The 17,217-nt window shown below is 39.8% G+C and overlaps 1 protein-coding gene across 2 annotated transcripts in view; it reads right to left on the bottom strand.

Moving 5' to 3' along the window:
- Window positions 1–17,217, bottom strand: part of STK39 (serine/threonine kinase 39) — a 271,677-nt gene that overhangs the window by 201,778 nt on the left and 52,682 nt on the right. For both annotated transcript variants that reach the window (XM_045559830.1, XM_045559831.1), the window contains exon 2: window positions 12,951–13,063. In XM_045559830.1, the coding sequence (XP_045415786.1) occupies window positions 12,951–13,063 (113 nt within the window). The remainder of the gene's footprint in view (window positions 1–12,950; window positions 13,064–17,217) is intronic.

The following is a 17,217-nucleotide window of genomic DNA, read 5'->3' as shown; positions in this document are numbered from 1 at the left end:
TAAAGACATAAAATAACAAAGCTTTGAAATAAGACAAATGAAAACCTTCAATAAACCACATTTCTCTGCAATACTCAAGTTCATATTGGTTTTGGTTTGTTGTTTCAAGTTATTGCCAGATGACTACCATAAAGCTCTGGCCTAATGCAACCTTCAATCAAAGAGGAACCAGACCAGCATAACTCACTTTCAAGATGCTATCCAAAAGCCGCAAGAATAACCTAAGTCATCAAAGAAACCTCATTTTTTTCTATTAAATATTTATGATGAAAGAAGAGTGTATTTTTGCATCCTCTAAATATATTCAGTAATAATGAGCTTCTAGTTAATTTTGAATTAACTCAAAATTATCTGAGCGGAACATTTCAATTTGGTCTCTCTCTGCATATCCAGTACTACCTAATCCTCAAATTACCAAGATGACCCCATGTGTCAGAAAATTTGGCCAAAATGCTGTAACATGTAACACGTATACATTCCTTAATACATATGTTTACTGAAAGTACTTTTTACCAAAGATAAACTCCTAAGAAATTCACTAATTTTTCTATTTTCTTTATATACACAACATTTTCCCTTCATCATTCCCTTCATCCATTTAACTGATTACAGGTTTTCTAAATCTGACACTTTTCAATTCAGCAACTCTTATCCTTCAAACAAGATCTGAAACCTGAGGTCCAGTTTCCATCTGTTTCCGGTGTTAGGTTCTGATACCGTAAGACACTTCTGAAGGAGAAATGCAAGGCCGCCCTGGCCACTCCTATTTCAGGGCCCGTGCATCGGCTCAGTGTGGGGCTGGCCCACTTTGAAGGCCTGCAGCGTTAGGTAGGGTCCAGTTCAAACAGATGCCTCTGTGTTCACAGAAATGAGAACAATGCTTCTTGAATGCAGGTGTGCTCAAAAATGTAAATGAATGTCTTTCTAGCTCTGTAACTCCAAACTTTCAAATCATTAATCAAAATGCACAATAAACAACCAATGCTCATAAGAAAGGAAATTCTTTTACATTAGAGGCAAGCTTGGGTCAGAGTGTGGAAAAACACTTTTTTATTTTAGCCCTTTGCATTTAGATGGGCTGGTATCACTTTCTGCCCGGAGTATCAGGTTCTCTGACATTGCAGGGAGCACACCGTGCATGCACACGTGTGCGTGTGCGTGTGCGTGTGTGTGCAGAACACTATTAGATAACCCATGGATATAACTTACCAAATTCTACTCCTTCAAAACTCTGGGTCTTAGAGATACCAGCTGGACATTAAAAGGTCCTAAGAACTTAAAAAGGAATTTAAAATGGCACAGATACTGCCATACTGAAAGAACCAAAGGAGCAGCGTAAGACCGGTCAAAGAAGGGGTAGGGAGCCCGAGAGGGGACCTGCGTCAGTCTGACCACGTATCACCCCCGAGTCCTGCTCCCACGCAGCCCGGCTGTCACCTGCACTACCACTGACCCCTACAATAAGTAATGTTTCCACAAATGGGATAGAGACAGACTCTACAGGCCTATCTAACCCTTATTTTAGTTTATACATAAACTTTTTGTTTATTTGCCTTCTAGAAAACTATAAGAAAATAACTTGAAAAATATAAATAAGATTTCCCCAAAACTACCCCCTCCATTTCTTTTCAAAATAGTGATGATGGCTGCTATTTGGATCCTTCCTTGGTTAAGAATCTACCAACTAAATTGTCCAAGCTTTTCCCGATGCCTTAACTTCTTTAAGGAAAAGACATTTATTCCCAAATATATTCATTTGTCCCTATCCCTAAAAATGACCAAAGCATTGCCCAAAGATGAACAAATTGAGATAATTAATACAAGTGTTTTAGCCAATTTCTCCTACAGAACAAATGAGTTCTAATGCCCTATTCCCTTAATTAGGCCATAGCTCATGGTAGAGGCGTGAGCGCAGTGCCTCCCAACTTGGATGTGCACACAGATTGCCTGAGCAACGCGCTAAAATGCAGATTCCGATCCAGAAGGGCTGGGGCAGAGCCTGAGAATCTGCATTCTAACAGGTTTCCATGCGGTCCTGATGCAGTCGGTCCGGGAACCAGACTTTGAGAGGCAAAGCAGTCGTCTGAGCTTTGAAGGAAGGCAGAGAGGCACCAGGGTTGAAGGAATGAGAGGAAGGCGCACAGGCTGTCACAATGACAGCGACAGGGTCAAAAGCGCCAAGCAGAAGGTCGGGCCAACAGCGCCTCCTGGCCAAGTCAGACTGGAGGAGAGGGACAAGAAACAAAGCTGGAAATAAGGGAGACTGTAGTACTAAAGTGGTTTGAATTCCACAAGGGCAGAAAAATTCACTGAGACAGAAAAACAAGGGGTCAAAGTTGGAAGAAATCACAGAAGTCTGAAATCCAGGCAAACACATTTGCCAAAAATATAGTCAAGGAATATGACAAAGTGGCTCCCTTAGAAGCCAATGAAATAAGCCTTAGACATGTCATCAAGTGCCAAACCAAGCCATGGCACAGTGTTTAATCTTTTCTATGGCTTAGAGAGCTGGGTTTGTTCATGCAGCCTTATCTGAAATGCATCACAAGTGCAATTGCACAAGAGCAGGAACACCAACCCAAAATGGGCAGCAAGTAACATGCCCTCCCCAACTGCTAAAACTGAAGTGGCAACCACGCCAGTGCCCCTCTCCTGTGAGCCCTGTGGGCGGAAGACAAATCAAAGAGGGACACCCACACACTGCTGCTGTGCCAGCCCCTCAAAATCTGCCAAACCAGAGCATGGCACAGGCCTCTTCTGAGGGGCATACTAGGTTTGGTGGGGAATACAGAATACATAAAGTATCCTACCCTGGAAATATGAAGGGCTGGGAAAGACTCCCCCCAAAATAAAACTGTAAAAATGAAAAAAAAAAACTATGTTTAAATATTTATGAGAGATTTTCTCATATTGTTATATGGCCTTTGTTATCCCCCCAAAAAATATTATTTCTCCTATAAATAGCACTGAGGTTAAGCAGGAACTGATATTAACAAGCATCTGAGCTTCCAGAAAATACTTAAGAAGGGCTATACTCGAAGTCACAGCTGGCTTGATTACTCAGGCAGGTTATCCTCCATCTTTGAGCCTCAGTTTCCCTTTCTGTAAAATGAGATTTATACTACCAACTACATAAAATTACTGTGAAATAAGCAAAATGAGATGCATAAAGCTCCTTGCAGGATGCCTAGCACATAACACAAATGTTAAAAGTTAATATAGTCTCCTGTTCTCGATGTCTCAGTTCCTTCCTGGCATGTGAGCATCCCCACATTGATCACTCATCTCAGGTGTGTCTCAGGTGTCCCAAGTTCCTAAGCCTCAAAGGCACAGAGAGACAGACCTTGCCAGCAGCATTCACCTTTTCCTATAGAAATGTCACAAGACACACTCATTGGCCCTGCTGGCTCAAGGAGTTTCCAGTAACACGTGGACAGATCAATTCGGTCACAAATTTTTAGCTTCACTCACTGATTCTACACTGTACCGATCTGTGCTTTTCCTAATTATTTCACCCTGTGTTCAATTTATACCACCTTGTCGTACTTCATGTATCCTGGTAAGCTGCCTCAAACTCTTTTGGAATAAAGAGTCTAGAGTCTAAATATGTACTTATACAAAGGGTTCAGAACAAAGAGAAACAATACAAGTTTTGAGATATAAGAATTAGGAAAAAGTTAAAGCCTTGTTTCTTTTGTCCCTGAGACCATGAGATTCACAAAGCACTGAAGGAAAGAGCTTTTGTTACCGAAAAGGAAGAGTTTAACTGGATTCTGAATTCAAAACATTAAACTATACTTAACCAAATTAGCATATTTGCACAACTTATGTAAATCCTAAATAAATTCTTCTTTATCTGACAATGGTGGCAAAATATCCTATTCGGGTACTTAGTTAAGAAATCAGACTACTCAAGCTCCAACAACATGTGCAGTTAAATCTGAGGAGTTACTATTTCTAACTTTATTCTAAAGCAGTAGATCTTGACCATTGCTATACACTGACATTGCCTGGGGAGCTCTGAAAAACCAGCATCTGTGTCCCAGCCCCAGGGAGGCTGATGTAAATTGGTTTAGGATACAGCCTGGGAATGAAAAAGCTTCAGAGGTTCCCAGGTGAATCTAACGTGCAGCCAAGGCTGAGAACTCCTGCTTTCCAGCTAATTGCTGAGATGCACCTTTCTTTCAACAAAATGGCGAAAGGAACATCTAAGCTCCTAGGCACATTTGCACACTCCAATTTAATCTAAAAAGGAAATCTATATATATGATTTACAAATACCATCAAACAAAACATGTATTTCCAAATGCAAGAGATGACCAAATACATCTTTAAAACGTATGCAATACCCTCCAAGCATTTAAAAAATTCCTTAAATGATATGAGGGTAACCATGCTAAATAAAAACATTTTTTAGAAAGTCATTCTCCAGCATTCACTTCCATAACATTAACATCATTACGAAAAGTACCCTAATCAATATTCATAAACAACCAAATACTGTAAGTAGCAGGTTTAAAAAATACATAAATAAATTTCAGTGATTTCAAATGTCAGCCAAGAAATGTAAGAAAAATATTAGCAAAGTTCTTACATACAAGGGCAGTGTATTTTTCTGTACTGTCATTTTCAATCATGAAAAATGTTATTGTGAGCTTTGTTAATTATAAAAAATTATATACCATTTATGCAGCAAACTCCTCCCTCTTTTAAAGGAAATGGACCAGCAGAGAAAAACCTGTTCAAAGGGGAGTCAAATATTATCTTGTACCACTTACAAATGAATCAACAAATGTCCCTTGCCACGTAGCTTTGTGATTATTTTCGTGTGATTTGGTATCTGAGTTCGATACCAGCCTGAGCAAGAGTGAGACCCCCGTCTCTACTAAAAATAGAAAAAATTAGCCAGGTGTGGTGGTGTGTGTCTGTAGTTCCAGCTACTCGGGAGGCTGAGGCAGGAGGATTGCTTGAGCCCAGAAGTTTGAGGTTGCTGTGAACTAGGCTGATGCCACAGCACTCTAGCCAAGGTGACAGAACAAGACTCTGTCTCAAAAAAAAAAAAAAAAGTAGAGTCCAATCAAAGGCAGGATTAGAAATGGAAAATGTAGATATTTTGAAGACAGGGAAACATTTTAAGAAATTAGGAAAAAGGAAGCATGAATTCTGACAGACTTAATCGGTATTTGTAGATAAATTTTTAAAACTAGAGAGAGTAGCTGTAAAAGTGTAAAATGTCATGGCAGTTGGAGGTCTGGAAAATTCCTTGAAAGCAGCAGGGAAATCACCACGGGCAAACACCTACTAGCTAACAGAAGAGAACGAACATTCCAGGGCCTACTTGCTTGGTTATGATGTCACGAAATTGGACGCTCTGCAAAAACTGTCTTAAAAAATTGAAGAATTTTGCTTGGAAATGTATAATTATTTTCTTCAAAAGAATCAAGGGGGAGAACGCAAAGAATAAAATAATGATACTGAAATACTAAAAGAAAACTTAATAGAGAGGAGCCATTTTCTTTCAGAGTTAGCTGAAAAAGTTCTTCAACAGACAGTAATGATGTTATGTGGGTTCTGAAAGCTCTGAGGTTGCTATCATGGAACTGGAATCAGACTCAGGTACCAACGACTGCTTTTTGATCATTTAATTGTTTGTGACTGGGAATCCTGAAAAGAGTCAAGTTGAAGATGTCATTAAAAACAAATAGTGGCTCCCATCTGTGGTCCCAACTACTTAGGAGACTGAGGCAGGAAGATCATTTGAGCTCAGAAACTGGAGGCTGCAGCGAGCTATGATCACACCACTGCACTCCTCCAGCCTGGGCAACAGAGCGAGACCCCATCTCTAGAAAAAAGCAGAAAAAGATAGAGAGGCCCGGTGGCTCGTGCCTATATAGTCCCAGCTACTCAGGATGCTGAGGTGGGAGGATCCCTTGAGCCCAGGAGTTCAAGGCTAGCCTGAGCAACATAGTGAGACCTTGTCTCTTAAAAAAAAAAAAGAAAAGAAAAAAGAAACGGAAAGAACTTTTCTTGTCAGCCAATCTGTACTGCAAGAAACCTCAAGGCCAACTTTTGGCACCACTGCTATATTTGGCTTCATCACCAAATGATGAGAACATAAAGTGAAATATGTCTTTTTCTTTCTTTTTCCTTTTGTGGGCTCTCCTGTTCCATGCCTGGGTGCTGTGTGCCATCTGGGGTTCTGCCAGGGGTAAACCCTCCTGCATAAGTGGCCAAGATGGGTTGGGCACAGTGGCTCACACCAGTCATCCTAGCACTCTGGCAGGCTGAGGCGGGAGGGTCGCTTGAGCCCAGGAGTTTGAGGTTGCTGTGAGCTAGACTGATGCCACATCACTCTAGCCAAGGTGACAGAGCAAGACTCTGTCTCAAAAAAAAAAAAAAAAAAAAAGTGGCAGAGATGACTCCTAACACTCTCCAACCTTCTCCCTGAGTATCTCACAGTCCTCCTTTTCAGCAGCAGCTTAAGTAACCAAATCAAAATAAGAAAGAAGATAACCTAGGCAAGGACTAAATCATTTGTCTCACGAGAAGCAACAACATTTTCCAGAAGTCTATGCAGATGACACAAGTAGGTATAGAAAAGTGAGACATACCTAAAGTTCTATTCAATCTGGGCATGCTTTCCCCATTTTCTCCTACTCTGAAAATGATTATGTGCTGGGTTTCTGTTACTGAGAACATATAAGCCCAGAAACATGAATGTCCCTGCAATATTAATTTCCGCTCACTTTTTGAAAATAGCATGAGATGTTAGACACTTTAGCAAGCCATTTCTAACAAATGTAAAAAATACTTAAAAGTAAATTCAATTAGTGTATTTAATATCAGAATAAACTATGGTATGACTTTGAAATTTGATGTTCTAAAAATGAAAATTATTTTCTCCAACCAAATCATACATATTCCTAAGCTAATATAATTTTTAGAGCTGTAAAAATAAATCAGTTTTGCATATAGTAGTTAGTCTCTAATTTCTTAAGAATGTTTTCATGTCTTCAAAATATCCAAAAATTTTTCATTTCTAATCCTGCCCTCAATTGGACTATACTTCCATAAATATAAATACCAAATCATATGAAAATAATACAAAGCTAAATGGCAAGAGCCAAATGACAGTACAAAACTTAATGGCTAAGACCTGTAATGCTCAAAATAATATTAATACGTTCAGTGAAGTAGGCTTACATTTTAATGCCATATCATGAGTATAAAAGACTCTACAACAAACGGCCAAATGCAATTTTTTACCACATATGATGCAGAATGAGCTGGGATATGAATAATTAATTTACTAATTTGAAAGTTCCTAAATTCAAAAATAATGGAAAAATGCTTTCATAGATGCAATAAAGAAAACACATACACATACAAAATTATACTGTTTTGAGGTCAACTTAAAGCTAGAAGCTTTGTGACCAGTATAATCTTTCTATAATACACAAGATCTGCAAAGTATCAACATAATTCCAGAAAATTGCTAAAACAGTGCAAACAAGGTTTTTTTTTCCTTAAACCTCAATGAAAAGGAGGAATGGGGGGGGGAACCAAAACTTCTGACTGTGAGAAATGCTCAGAGGTTCCTAAATATTACAATTTAATTTAAAAAGGATGACAGCAGCTATGTCAGATAGTGGTTAGGGGTAACTATCCCTCTCAAATGATCATTAAGCCAAGTAAATATTTAGAGCTTTAGTCTCCAAAATAACCTACAAATCATAGCTAACTCATTCCCCTAAGGAGTGGAAGGAAGGAAGGAAAGAAGGAAGGGGAGGAGGAGAGGAGGGAGGAAAAGAGGGAGTGGTAGATCAAGAGAAAGTAGAAATAATCAATAAAAGAACACTAGCAAAAAGCAAAATGAGGGCAGTAGCTTTGTTCTGATAAAAAAAAAGTTCTTGCTTTATCTACAAATACTCCCTGTGAGATAGAGCAAAATACCTTTATAAAGATGATACAGGAAAAAAGGGCAGATGCCAGTACTTGTCCAGTTCAAGGCTATTTAATGACTAGGAAATTCTTTCATTAGGTACACAGGAGCAATGATGGCACACTGTGTACCCAAATCTAAGAATTTACAGTGGATTTTTATTGTCACACCATAATACTAGAGTGACTTGACTCTATTCTAAATTATAAAGCATTATTTGATAGTAATCAATATTTTTGTTAAAGTGATTTTTAAAAAGGGATTTGTTAAAAGAATGAATTTTTAAACACACAGAATCATAGAACTTTGGTGATGAAAATCAATTTTTGCCAGAATTCCTCACTGAACGCATGAGGACACTGAGGACCAGAGGGGAAACTGATTTTCCAGAGTCACTGGTAAGCCCTTCTGCAGAGGAGTCAAGCAAAGAGAGCAGGTCCCCTGACCCAGGGACCTCTTTTCCCCTCTCACAGTGTTCAACATTCGTCACTTTTCTATAGCCATTATTTTTTTGAAATGACTTTGTTCACATATGTCATCCATCATAAACTAAAATATTTTAATGAGCATTACATAATTTCATAATGTAATCACATAACTATTTTTTTCTTTCTATCCTTTTTTCTTTTTCTTAAAGAAACAAGCACTTTGCCTACTCCCTGGGCCATGATTTCTCCTATGAGTATAGGTCTCCTGCACCTGAGAATTAAACTCCAAGTTTTGATGGCATTGATGTATGTGTAGTGATAAGAAAATCAGGCTGAGTTTTCTGTGACTAGATACCAAAGGCAGACTAAAAATACGACAATTTGAGTCTAGAGAAAAAAATTGAGAGGGATGTAGTTAAAGTCTAAAAATCATAAGGTAAAGTGAAAAACCAAAATGTTCATCAATCCCTGGATAAAATACAGGAGAGTATCCTGAAGCTCAGAAAGTGGGTTTAGGGTAAATAAAAGGAAAGACTATGTTATATTTACGGAATTCATTTTGTCACCTGGTGGTGGAGGCTGAAAAGACAGAAGACTTCAAACAAGGCAGATTAATTCTTCACTCACGTAATGGATTTTAAGGGAGCCCAAGTGTGCCCTAGGGTAGCCTCCCCAACCTTGGAGGTTGACCACAAACCAGAGAACCAAACTCTTGGCCATCTTCACACAGAAGATACTACTCTACAAGACAATGGGTCAGACTCATTTAGCATGTCTTAGTACTGGAAGGCAAGAACTCCCTCAATGGACTACATTATTAGAGAATAATAACCTGTCCACCAATCTGCCAAACCATTTCCAAGCAAACAGAAAAGGTACAGAAAGATCCCCAGCTCAAAAATCTCACCAACCCAAAACACAAATGAAAAGACTCATTTACTAGTTTATGGGCTCTCCAAGGAACAGGAACCCTCTTTTGTTCTCCCCTCATTTATCTCAGTGTCTAGCATCTAGTAGGGTTTAATAATTACAGTGTTAACAAGTTCTGCTCTAAAACTCTAAGTATCTCCCAGAGGGTGTTAAACTAATTATAATTAGTCACTTATACCACGGTGGGCCTGACAAATGTGGGGCTAACAACAAATGTGGGATTAACAAATCTCAGAAATCATCAAGACATCTATGATGTGATGGTCGGGAATATGGAATAAACCAGCAACATCTCCTTGGCCCCTGGAAACTTAACCACTAAGATCATTATCCCCAGAGATCAGGATACAGTTAAAGGCCAAACTCTAAAACGTATGAAAATTCAAAATAATGCACAGAAGAGCATTAGTTTAGACTAATTAAATGCTAGTAACATCATACCAGGGAAAACATTTATTCCAGAGTGTTCTGATCTAGTTGCTGTTAAACTACTAATAAAATGAATATTTAGTGAGCATATAGCCTTGTACTCCCATATGCACATCCAAAACTCATCCTTTTTATGGGCCAAAGCCTATACAGAAACTCAGTAAGTACCTACCAAATAAATAAATAAATGCCTATTAGATCTGTAACTAACTTATCTTTGCAAAGTATTACAGCACTCATTTCAACAGTATAAATTTAAATCATTAATTATTAACACTAATGATCTCATGTAACGTTTCTTCTCCTGCCTTCCTTCTCAGAGAAGTTGACACTGTAATTAGTACTTTGCTTCAGAAACCATGACCACTGGAATCCTACTTTTAGCAAAACCTGGAACCAACTGCATGGCAAAAGGAGAATCTACTGTTAGCCTCCACCACAAAAAGAAACAGAGTCCAGGGCCTGTTGTCCCAAACTGTTGTGTGCCGTCACTCTGACCTTTATGTGTAAATCCTACCTTATTATGGGACAAGAGGGGAGGGGAGGGGCGAGTGGGCGGTGGGGGGTGGGAGGTGATACAGTTTCATCAGGGAGACAGAGGCTCCAATGGCCAGCAAATAGTTGATAATTGTGACTTCTGTGACATAACACTCTCACAAGACAGAGATCCCAGTGGCCATTGTTTCTTTTAAGAACAATGGTTTCCAGTTAACACATGGCACAGTCTGTGAGACGATGCAGTGCACTGACCTGTATATAATACACACTCATGGAATTAAAGGATTACTAGGATACCAGATGTCCAAACACTGCCAAAATGTGAACCCACCAAAATAATGAAACTGCAAGCAACGGCAGTATCAAAAGTTGAAAGGACGACAGCAACTTTCTCCACACAATCTCATGTGCCAATAACTGGGCCACAAAAGCCTGGCAACATTAGGCTGGCAATTCTGTAAACTCTATTTCTTTTTGTTTGAAAAGAACCTGGGAGTAGTACCTGCTAAAGAATCACAGCCATTCTTCCGCTTTCTAAATATATCAAGACACCAAAAGGTCAAAGGTTCAAGGTTAAGGAAAGATCAAAGCAATAAATCCATATCTCTTTTTAAATGAAAAATAAATAACTATGCATACATGCTATATACTGTTACAACATGGGCATTAAGGAGAAAAATAAAGGAGAGAAATAAATTAGTATTAAAATGCGAACTCATAAATCCTGAGACCTCAGACTAATGGAGGAAGTACAAAGCCACAAAAGCACCAGTCCTTCGACAGACAGCTCTGCCTAAGTTACAAGTACCTCCAAACGATACTGCTGTGCTTGCCAGTCTCAGAGGAACAAAGGAAAGGGACTGGAATGACAGCCTTCCTGCTGACCTCCACCCAGACCCTTACACAGCTACTGTCACTGTCGGTCGACAGCTGATGACAAGCCAGCAAAGGGAAACATGAAGGCTGTGGGCAGCTGGAGGCTTGGTAGAGACCAGAGACCACAGCATCAGCCCAGAAGGCTGGCTCCAGAGCTGTCAGGCACAAGCACACACAAACCTCACACGTATTCTGCCGGTGGCAGAAAGGCGGCTGTGAGACCTCTAACAGTGCACCACAATCATGGGCAAATCCTTGAGTGATATTTCTAAACAGTGCATAAGCTTAAATGCATACTCCAAGTTAAAAAAAAAAAAGTTAATGTACACTTATGCATAGCCACAGAATTTCAGGATTCCTAAAGGGATCCTAGAAATCTTCCAATTCAACTCTCTCTTTAAATAGCACAGAGCTGTTAGGTAACTCAACTAAAGTTTAAAAAAACAAGTTAGTGGAAGAAGCAGGACCCAACTCTCCTGACAGTTTATTCAAAGCTTTTTCCAACTCGGGGAAAAGTGACCTTGAAAACTAGTTGGATGACAAAGGCACAATTTTATTGGTCACCAAGACAGCAAGCACCAGACAAGCAGCACACAGTAGTAATTTCAGTAAGAGCAAAAGCACAAGCTGAAATTTTGAGGAGGGTAAAAATCTTAAATGTACGCAAATTTTAAAAATTAACATTAAACTTAATTAACATTAAATTGCTTTAATCTGAGTTTTAGCTGGCAATCTATTGTTTCAATCCAATGAAATCTATGCATTGTGTGGCCTAGTTTAAAATGTAAGGCCAAACAGATCTGGAAAAGTACAGCTTTATACTTGTACTTAATTTATACTATAGTGTACTGTAATTAAGCCTGAAATAAAAGTTATATTCTCAGTAAAGACAAAAAGCTCTTGTTAATGACATTCCACTCGCAATGGAGAATGTAACAAAAGCCTTCTTCATTTGGAGCCAACTGTCATTATATTTTGTAGCTTCTATGGAGCTATTGGACTAATATTTGCCCTGGGATTAGCATTGGGAGAACCAATCAGTTAACTCCTCCACTGCAGTTTTCTATTATCCGCAAATAAATGGCCAAAAGGAAGAAAAGAAAATTGGCAGGTAGAACGACGACTATATTTATGAGATTAAACTCTCAAACCCTTCACAGTTTGCCGGGCAACTAATAACCATTTGCCAAGCTGTTCATTTAATAATGAGTCAGCTAAGCCAAAAGCAAATGTTCCTTCAACCAACCAATGCTACTCCAGTCATATCCACACTGACAAGCCCCAATTATTTCTGTAATGAACTTCGTTTAGAATAAGAAGTACAAATTGCCACGTAAGAAAAACAAATGCTCTCATTAGCCAAATACAAGCTAGACCGCATTTTTAAAAAATAACTCAAATTTATGTGATTTTGTAATTTATGAAAGCCAAATTGAACAACAAATAGCATGGGGAATACTTCATATTTCCGTCACTTTCTATACTAAGGGCCAGAAGCTTACCACCCAAAACTGTAGTCAGTAATCCCATGATCTTAGGTCATCCTACCAACATACACCTTTGATAAATACAATGGAATGCTAATACTGAGACCAGTCCCCCCTGGTGATTATTTGGACCCAGCAAAGTACTGTTTGTCAAAGCAAAGGAAGGTGTGCATTATATGACACAATGATAAGGCACGGTCTCATTAATCTGGGGAACAGGAAGTAGTGGGGGTTACTCCCCAAGAAATAAATACGTGTGCCAAAATAGGAAAGATAAGACTTTGCTCTTCTCCCACCCACCTCCACATACCCAAAGGTTAATAAAAGCAACCAGCAGGTATCCCCTTCACCTCTACTTACTAATAGTTCATCCATACTGGTCTGGCATTTTTCCAAGTTGATCCGCTTTATTGCTACACGTTCTTGCCTGGGTTTGCACAGGGCAGCCTGAACCACAGCAGTCGCTCCGCTGCCTGAAATGGAATGAAAACAACAGCTGTCAGATGGCACACTGTGGGGTTACTACTCAGGGCCTCTTTCCTACATAAATATCTATTTTTGTTAAAGTCTTCTACTCAAGGTATTCAAAACATTACCACGTGACATCTTTTTTAATTAAGAGTTTCCCTTAAATCCTAAAATGATTATCTGGAAGAGAAAAAAGAAAAACTGATTCTTCTAGACAATTTATGTCTGAGGACACACAGGGACAAAAGCATCGACACACAACCCTGCATGGAAGCCATTTCCATCCTCTGGTCCTGGCAATTTCTAACTTCGGCACCTGTAAAATATCTCAGGCTCTTCTTCCACCTCAGCCCAAACCAAACCACTGGAGCCTGGGACTACATCAGGGCTTCCATGAGATGCTGTGACAGTTTGCGTATCTGTCCTCAGCACCCTTTGCACTTATTTCTTCAGAGCTTACTCTACAATTAGAAAAACAGGAATCAACCCTAGCATTCTCATGTTGAAAACACAACTTTCAAGGATGCCAAGCAAAATGATGCAAATGTGTAATTACAAAAGCTCTTGCCATTCGTATAAATTTTCTATTCCTAAGGTTTCATGATCATTAGCTAATGCACTCAAACTCCTAAGAGACACAGTCATGTCATTGCCCATATTTTATAAGAGCCAAATGTAGACGTGTAATGATTTGTGGCAGAGCACAAAGAGCTCCTAATCGGCTTTATATTCCACAGGGGCTAAAAGGCCCCTAGGTTAAGGCATCTCAATTCTGCAAATACTACCAAAAATGTCAGTCGCATAATATAAATCCTCTACCACTGCAAGACAGCCAACGGGCGAAGCAGCCTGTGCTCAGGGATGTGCAAAGGGGGCCAGAGGTGACAATCTAACCTTCTCCCCAAAGTTTTTCTTCAGATAATGTTTCTGAAATGAGTCCTCAAATATCATCATAAAAAGGAAGGGTGGGGGGACTTTTGGCAATAAGAGAGAGAGATCAGTATTACTGTTCTTAATACATGTGACAGAAAGTCATGGCAGAAAGGCATCTCTAGTGCAAATCAAGGCTTTCCCACCTCAAGGAAGTGCCCAAATGGGTGTCTACAGGGCTGGAGCTCTGCCCTTTCTTCTGCCCTGTGGCCTCGTCATCAGCTCTGGCCCCCTGACCTGGTGACCCCAGCAGATTACCCTAATGCTCCAAACCCAGGCCTCCAATGTCCAGACTCCCCATCCTGGGCGGGCACAGTGGCTCACGCCTGTGATCCTAGCACTCCGGGAGGCAGAGAAGGGAGGATCATATGAGCTCAGGAGTTCGAGACCAGCCTGAGCAAGAGCGAGACACGCCCATCTCTACTAAAAAATAGAAAAAAATCAGCCGGGCATGGTGGCACATGCCTGTAGTCCCAGCTACCTGGGAGGCGGAGGCAGGAGGACCCTTTGAGCCCGGGAGTTTGAGGTTGCTGTGAGCTAGGCTGATGCCACAGAACTATAGCCCAGGCAACAGAGCAAGACTCTGTCTCAAAAAAAAAAAAAAAAAAAAGACTCCCATCCAGAGAAGCCCAACCTGTGTTCACTGGGGAAGAAAATCCACACACTGACCACCCACTGCACAGTGCACACTTTACTCACATAAGTCTCCTTACAAGTCTGTACGTTTTTATTAGCCTCATTTTATATGTGAGAAACTAGGACTCAGAAAACTTGCCCAAGGTCACACAGCTAATAAGTACCTGAGCCGGCATCTGAGTCAGGTCTGCCCCACTCCAAGATCTGTGCTTTTGTTCTACTTCCCCGAAGCCAGAACACACCCTTCCCTTCCCTGTTTTGGCCCTGCTAAGTAAGTATTTTCTTCAGTCCTATATGGTTCAACAAAGAGAAGCCACCCAGAGGAAAGGTTCACCTGAGCTGCACTCACCAGAGCTGCAACTGACAGGTTGTTTAAAAGGGGCTTCCTCCCCCTAACCTCACCACTTGCCCCATCTGCTGCTACTCCAGGTCCCACCAGGGTGACCTCACTGGCCCTGCAGATCACAGCACGCTGGGTTCAATCCAGAATGCTCCAGATACCAGAGCCAAACACTACAAAGAGCCCTGCTGATAACCAAGTGTATTTTCCAGGCTCCAGAACAAGAGACCATCACAGAAGGGAGCTGCGGAGAAAGTGCTAAGTAGCTGGTTAGTACCAGGCCTAGGATCCAGCAGAGAAAACAAACATCTTTAGCTGCTGATTGGAAGCCATCCTCAGCTCTACCTACTATAAATCTCCCCACAACTCTACTCCTTCATCCTTAATCCACATTCTAGAATATTCTCAAATCAGGGGGATTGGAAAACAAGAAAGAAGAAAACAAACTCACAGAAAGAACAAAAACAAGTGCATGTAATATGGAGCTACCTCTCATAATCAGTTAAGTCTTTGATCATCAAAGTCTCCTGACTTCCATGGGCATACGAAGAATATGGACACAAATAAGAATTCTAAAAAGTGGGAGGGGGTAGGAAATTTTTTTACGAGAGCTTTACAACTAAACAACTGTTACTGCTTTACAACTACAGCTGACTAAGGAACAACTGGCTACTTCTCATCTCTAGAAAGAATAAATACTAAGAAGCTTCAAGACCTGTGATCATTGTCACAGCATGAAAAGATTTAATCATTCATTAAACAACTTGGCAGATCCTACTCTGAATCCAAAGATGTTCTCCAACTAAAGAGAGACCAAGAACAAAGTTAAAGGTAGACAGCACCTTAAAGATCATCAAGTCTGACCCCTCACTTTAGGAATGAGGAAGCAAGGTCTCATGAAGGGTAAGGGATTTTTTTCCTTGAAGTAATTGATAAACACGGGATTAGATTAATTGATAAACACAGAATTAGGACCCTAGACATCCTTATTCCTCGTCTACTATTCTCTCCACCAGGTCAGTGTTTTTTCAAAGTGCCAGTGAGAATCCATTGGTCATGAAATCAACTTACTGGGTAGAGGCCATCATTTTTTGAAGGAAAGCACCAGAATACATTAACGGCAAGAACCGCTTTATGAAACCTTTCCTTCAGTTATACCCAAGCTGAAGTACAACATGTTTTACTGTGACTGATGATCAAAAGTTTGAAGCCTGCTACTGCTAGATTAGGATTCCCAGGATTAGAGTAAATCCATGCTTTGAAAGCAAAGGAGGTGACCTAACCGCATAATTCTAAAGGACATTTAGAAATGATATGAGGACCATCTTGCTTTAAGTATTTTTATGCACTTTGATGATTAAAGAGAAAACTAAAAATTTGGGGCTTGTAAATCCAGGAATTGGACAAGTGTTAGCAACATGAAATAAAATAGTAGGCAACTGATACATTAAATAGCACCCTGTATTTACTTTGAACAATATTTGATATTTATACACAACTCACTAACGTTGGTAGTATATTTTCAATGAAGTATTATGCACTGCTTTGGGAGGCTCTTCACATTTTAGGAATTTCTCATTTTATTCCTGGCTCCCATTTCAAGTGAAATACATCATTCTGTAGGATTATGACCTATATGCACAAACTAAGAGAACGTGGCTTTAAATCCTTTCAATTCACTGTTTTAAGTCACTCTGACTCAATTCACTTTTGCTAAGTAACTCCAAACTAAGAATAGCTATCTAGAACTTTTAGATAGTAATTATGGCAACGGCAATCAAAGGCAGGAGATTCCTCAAGTTCATCATCAAAATGCAGACTTTTCCTTGAGTTGACACCTCTTCTCATTCTCCCCTTAGTACTGCCACTGATAGGAAGGTAAATCACTGGAAAGGTGCACAGCTGCATTTTACACTTTTAGTTACACAAAGAAATATTTCATGGAAATACAATTTAGTATTATAACTTAGGATTTCACGAAGCCTATAAGAAATTAATGTGAAGAACTTCAGTGTTTCTTTTGTAAAAATCATTACTGTTGTCAATTACAATCTGAACTGTATGTTCAAAGTCCCTACTCTTAGGCCCCACACAATAAATTCCTCTTTGCATTTAGTGCTAGGGTAAAAATGTCTTCCTCGCAAATAATTTAATAGATGATGAAAAACACATAGCATCATATTTCCCTTTACTGTCTTCGCCCAGTTTCCTGTGATTTCTTCACCTTGACCTCTGCATTATATGGCCCTTTTT

Source organism: Lemur catta, chromosome 8 (genome assembly GCF_020740605.2).
Source record: "Lemur catta isolate mLemCat1 chromosome 8, mLemCat1.pri, whole genome shotgun sequence".
NCBI lineage: Eukaryota > Metazoa > Chordata > Mammalia > Primates > Lemuridae > Lemur > Lemur catta.
The sequence above is the reverse complement of the archived record's forward strand: the minus strand, read 5'-3'. Positions and strand labels throughout refer to the sequence as shown.